The 5,487-nt window shown below is 37.1% G+C and overlaps 1 protein-coding gene across 1 annotated transcript; it reads left to right on the forward strand.

Moving 5' to 3' along the window:
* LOC107633857 lies at positions 5,033–5,356 on the forward strand. Its single transcript, XM_016337455.1, has one exon. The coding sequence runs from the start codon at positions 5,033–5,035 to the stop codon at positions 5,354–5,356; it is 324 nt and encodes a 107-aa protein (XP_016192941.1).

Here is a 5,487-nt window from a genome sequence, read left to right on the forward strand (position 1 = left end):
GTTTTAGGGGTGTGAAACATTGGTTTGAATTGGAGTTTTGGTAAAAATGAAGGTTTGGTATTTTTGGTAAAACTTGATTTTTGACCAAACTTCGATGGGCCATAACTTGGCTTCTAGATCCTCAAACTTTTTCAAACTTATTTCAAATAAAAATTGGGTCCGTGAAGTTTATGTCATTTAAAAATGGACCAAAAACAATTTTTAACAAAAAAGTTATGCGCATTGGAAGTTTGGTGTGCAAAAGTGATTTCTGCAGACTTGGCAGCTTTTTTGAAAAATACAAGGCATGCGTACGCAGACACATGCATGCATACGCGAGAATTCCTTCTGTTTCAATACCTTCGCGTACGCATGGGGTGGACGCGTACGCGAGTTTGGCTATTTTTGTAAACATGCGTACGCGAGAATGCCCAGTTTTCAACACATGCGTATATGACGATGTGAATGCGTACGTGAACCTCCTCCTCTGATTTGGACACCCGCGTATGCGGGAGGTGCTTGCGTATGCAAGTTTGGTAGTATTACATCCATGAGTACGCACCTCATACGTACGCATGACCACCCTGTTTTGGAAAAGTTGTATTTTGTAATTTAAATATGTTTTCTAGCTTCTAAACCTCTATAGTTACCTTCAAAAGTCCCAAATTTAGTTCCTAACCATAGAGAAAGGGGTAAACCTAAAGAGGAGAGTAACTTGGTAGTGAAGGAAGATGGTGAAGTGATTATTTAAGTTTGAGAAGTACAAAAATATTAAATGTGGTATGAGATTGAATCTGATTGAGAAAGAGACCCCGGATATGAGGCAGTGGTGTTGTCCACTTGGTTCGGATAAGAGATGAGGATAATGATTATGATTGAAAAGTGTGACATGCACTATATCCTAAGAGTGTACTGGACACTATATCCATGATAGATAGTGACTGTGACTATCATGAGGTGGATTGATGATTGATCCTGTTAAGTTGTGATTCTGCTTGTGAGATTGGTTGTGTATAATATGTTCCACTTGTGTTGCATCATCTTCTCTCTGTTGTAAAGTGTGTCGGGTACTATATCTCATGAGTGTGATGGGCATTATATCCCAAGAGTGGGCAGGCACTATATCCCAAGAGTGTGAGAGCACTTTACCCTGGGAAGTGTGTCAGTCACTATATCCCATGAGTGTGACGGGCACTATATCTCAAGAGCATGGCGGACGCTATATCCCAAGAGTGTGGGAACACTTTATTCCAGAAAATGCGGCATGCACTATATTCCATGAGTGTGACGGACACTATATCCCAAGAGTGTGACAGACACTATATCCACAAGAGTGTGGATGTATATCAGAGAGACGATATCCGGGTTAGTTACCAGGTGTGTTGGGTTCTGGCAAAGTAATCGATACGTGAGCTCACGGCCAGTAGGACAGGCATACATCATGTGCATTTGTATGATTTGTTTAAGTGTGCATTGTTTTGGTTTTCCTAATTGCTTATCTGTAATTAACTGCTACCTAAGCTATTTGCTATAACTGCTATCTATACTTGTGCTTTCCTTGTCTGTTTTGTATGTGTTTGCAACTGAGAGATCCCTCATGCTGGTGGAGGTGACGCTGAGGGTTGTTCCACCAATGTTTCGAAGGGTTGGAGGTGACAGAAAGTGAAATGTTAGGTTAAAGTTAGATTAGAACTTGAATCCCTTAGATAGTTTTACCTAATTTATGGTTTAGTTGGATCTTAAGTTTAAATCTGAGTATCGAAGTTCTAGGAATACCTCTGCCTTTTTTGAGACTTTTTATGTTAACTATGCGGGCACCTTTACCATGCTGAGAACTCCCGGTTCTCATCCCATATATATTCTGTTGTTTTCAAATGCAGGTTGAGAGGAACCTCGTTGAGCATTCTAGAGACTCTTGGAAGCGAAGAACTATTTTGGGACTTAGTATTTGTATTTTGTTTATGTATATATATGTATACAGATTCTCCACCCTTTATATATGATGTTTTGTCCCTCTTTGAGGTTGATATAGAAAAACAAGTATTTATTCTGTAGTTCGAGTCGTATTTTGGATTGTGTATATATATATATACTCTGGCCGGCCTTAGCTTTACGAGTCGAATCTAGAGCTTGATATCTATATTTTGGAACTCTGATCTTATATATATATTATCCTTTCCATTCAATCTTATCTACTTTTCTGCGTTGACCCGATCGAGAGTGATGCACTTTTTCTATTGGTGTTTCGTTTAACTTTTCTTTCAAGACTCCTAGTTAAACTATTCTTCGTATATATCTATTTACATATTTTTGTTTTAGAGGTCGTAGCGCCTCGCCACCTATGATTTACGTCCTAGGTATAAAGCTCTGTGTGGTAGGGTATTACAATAAATGCTACACCTACAGTACAACAAAAGGAAATATCATTACTACAAGTCGGCAAGACAGGTAAAACAACAAAATCCAAAGAGGTCGGGTTATTTTTAATATTACAGTTCCTACAACCCTGGATATTCAACGAGATCACATAAAAAATGGGACCATCTTCAGAGAAAATGGTGCTATTTAGGAGCAACACAAAAGAAAGCCCCACACTCAAATTCACAGTGATAATAACAAATAAAGATTAGGTTCAAGGCAAAGTTATCAAAACTAAAACTCCATTTTTGAAAAGCCAATTAAACCATTTCCAACACCAGTAAAAACAAAAGCAAGAAGTACCACCTAAAATGCAAAAAACAGAAATAGAAATTTAAAAGAATTAAAGCACTAACTTTAAAGAGAATGCAAAGAGGAAATGATGCATAGCAACAGCAAAGCCTATATGATCTAAAGCTTCTAATGTCTAAAACAAGAATTCAAGATAAAAATCTTGAAAAAACAGTAGAAATTGTAGGAAAGATAAAAGAGATTCTTCGGAAATAATAGAAAGAGTGAGTGCAAACATTTTAGAAAAAACGAAAAAGAAAAAAGAGAAATGAGTTTGAATATTTATAAGACATTAGGGACAAAAAAGTCATTTCATGTCCCGTCATTAATAATGTGCGCAGATCCCAAAAAAACTACAAAAGTTACGTGCGTTGTATCATGAAAAGACACGTCGTTTCGGATTTTGAAGAACACGTCGAGTACCCGCCCTTCTCCAGAAAGGAGGCATACCCGACATAGCTTGACTATATCCCAAAGATTAAACAAATCTACAAATGCTTGACTCCGACCTCTTAAAAGCTCGAACTTCAGTATGGGTAGTACTTTTAAAATCCTGTTTCATCTACTCCTACCCGACCTCATAAAGGTCGGGCACAAGGACAGCAGTTCAGCCTTACTTATTTGAATAAGTAACTACTTTTTAAGATATCTTCTATCCATCTAGAAGGGAAATTTAAACAACTTTTCTAAAAAAGAGGAACGGCCATCCACCATTTAAGGTGGAACTACTCCAAAAGGCATATTGAAAATCCAATCTACTAAAAACCTGTCTAAAACTTTTGCTAGTTTAAGTATCGGAATCTCTTGCAGATATCACTCTCACTTTCTCATGAAAAACTCGAACAGCGGCACCTCAACACCAACACAAGTTGGATGCTACCTTAAAGAAAGTTTAAACCTCACATTAAGGTCTAAATTACTGTTTCAGATAATCCCAAAACAATTATTATCCCGTATAGAATATGATACATATACAAATTAAAATAAATAAATGGAAATTATGATTTGTGAGGCCTGTATTTGGGAACTATACATATTATCTGCGGGCATTAGAATTGGAATTTATTCTATTTTTTGATAAAACAAAATTTCAGTCCAATTCCAGAGAGAATTTTATTCCAAGAGTCTTCAAAAAAGCACTTGTTTAGGAAAATCGTGATCATAAAAAATTAGGCCCGTTTAAAAAGTTTTAAAATTTTTCACTTATGAAAAGTAATAATATTAATGTTTGGTATAATTTTTAAAATTAAATTGCACTTTTTTAAGAAATTATTTAAGAGTTTATAGAGAAGTTAAAAAAATGACTTCTCTCATAATATTATTTTTTTTTATCATAATTCTATAAAATAAACACTTTTAAAATTAAAAATTTAAACACAAAATAATTTATTTATAAACTACTTCTAATATATTTAGGTATGAGTGACGGAGTGAGCGGGGGGGGTTCACGAAGAGGGTGACACATAGTGAGGTAACCGGTAATGCCGGCGGTAGAATTAAGGGGGAGAGCGTCGGGGGGTTTGTATCTGGTGAGAAGGAGGAGGGTACTAGGGTTTCTAAGGAAAAACATGGCTTTCAAAAGGTTTCCTTTCGCGACATGGTGACTGGACAGAAGTCTCTCTTTTGTTTTTGGTAGTGCTACAATTGGGATAGAGAAGAATAAGGATAAGGAAGTGCATGTAATGGAAGGGGCACATGCAGGGGATACAACGTGGACCAAGGTGGAAAGAAAGGCAAAGGGCAAGAAGGTCTTTTTGGGTAGGCATGACCAGGATAAGTCCAAAAAAGTTTATGTGAATAAATCTTCTAATTATGTTGCTAAAGGAGAACCTGCTATGAAAGGCATCAATGGGGTTGAATCATCTTTACACATAAGTAAGTGCAATCAAGTGTTAAAACAAGCGAGGAACTTTAAATTAGCTTCGTCAGGTTTTACCTCTGGTCAAGGTGTGACGAGTGGCAAGCAAGGACCTGGTTCAGAATGGGTAGGGGCTTATTTGCAAGGTGCGGGGACTTCTAAAACGCTATTCAGAAGCAATTTAAAGAGATTAAGGCCTAATTCTCTTCAGAATTCTCCGGTTGAGAATGGGCACAGTGTGGTTACAGTGGAGACCCCACTCACTACCCTCAAATAATTTGAGGTGTGGGTCTCACTCCAAGTAATATTAATATGGATTGTGCAAATATTATAGCTTGGAATGTGAGAGGAGCTAGTAATAAGCTGGCTCGGGTGCATCTGAAACAATTGGTAAAGAATTTTTATCCGTACATTTTTATCATTTTAGAGACTCATTGTGCTTTCCAAAAGGTGGCTGTCTTTTGATTTGGATCTAGTGTCATCAAGATGGAGTTGTGGAGTATATGGAAAGGTTTGGCTTGGGCTTGGGAGGCGGGTCTTAAGCTTGTTGTCTGTGAGACAGATTGCGCAGCAGCTTTTGAGCTAGTGACTGGTTGGCAAGTTCCACTTTGGCATCTTGAAAAAGAAGTAATACAACTGATCTTTGACTTGAAGTTAAGAAGAGATTGGGATATTCGTTTTGAGCTTATTCCGAGAGAAGCTAATGTCGTGGCAGATCGGTTGGCAAAGATGAGATCTGGAGGTAGCGAAACTGATGAGGTTCACCTTTGGCACCAGCCACCAGAGGTGGTTTGTCCTTTCTTACTGTGATGAACCTGATTTCTTTTCTTTTTCTTTTCTACTTTTTTGTTTTTTCTCTTGGTTGTTCACCAAAAAAAAAATTTTTTTTATCAAAAAAAATTTAATTAAATTATTTATTCAAACTGAATTTAACGTAAAAT

The sequence above is a fragment of the Arachis ipaensis genome, chromosome B03, assembly GCF_000816755.2.
Source record: "Arachis ipaensis cultivar K30076 chromosome B03, Araip1.1, whole genome shotgun sequence".
NCBI lineage: Eukaryota > Viridiplantae > Streptophyta > Magnoliopsida > Fabales > Fabaceae > Arachis > Arachis ipaensis.